This window comes from Lathyrus oleraceus, chromosome 6 (assembly GCF_024323335.1).
Source record: "Lathyrus oleraceus cultivar Zhongwan6 chromosome 6, CAAS_Psat_ZW6_1.0, whole genome shotgun sequence".
Taxonomy (NCBI): Eukaryota; Viridiplantae; Streptophyta; class Magnoliopsida; order Fabales; family Fabaceae; genus Lathyrus; species Lathyrus oleraceus.
Window position 1 is genome coordinate 414,318,419 of NC_066584.1, and position 400 is coordinate 414,318,818.

A 400-nucleotide genomic window follows, 5' to 3' on the forward strand; every position below is an offset into this window, starting at 1 on the left:
ATATCCAAAATGGATCCTATAAAGTATATTTTTGAGAAGCATGTGTTGACAGGAAGAATTGCCCGTTGGCAGATGTTGCTATCAGAATATGACATTGGATATCATACTCAGAAAGCTATTAAAGAAAGTGTGTTGGCATATCATTTGGCTCATCAACCGATTGAAGACTATCAACCCATCTAATTTGACTTTTTAGATGAAGATGTTATGGCCATTAGAGCTAAAGATTATTATGAACCAGATCCCGAGGAAGGACCAAAACCTGGATCCCGATGGGGCTTGGTATTTGATGGAGCTTCTAATGCATATGGTCATGGAGTCGAAGCAATTATAATCACTCCTCGAGGTTCTCATATTCGTTTTACCGCAAGATTATGTTTTAATTGTACAAATAATATGG

The 400-nt window shown here is 37.2% G+C and overlaps 1 protein-coding gene across 1 annotated transcript in view; it reads left to right on the forward strand.

Moving 5' to 3' along the window:
• The first annotated feature begins 207 nt into the window (after positions 1-207).
• Positions 208-400, forward strand: part of LOC127095968 (uncharacterized) — a 618-nt gene continuing 425 nt past the window's right edge. Inside the window, exon 1 of the mRNA XM_051034608.1 lies at positions 208-400. This exon is cut by the window's right edge and continues 425 nt beyond it. Coding sequence (XP_050890565.1) covers positions 208-400 — 193 coding nt within the window.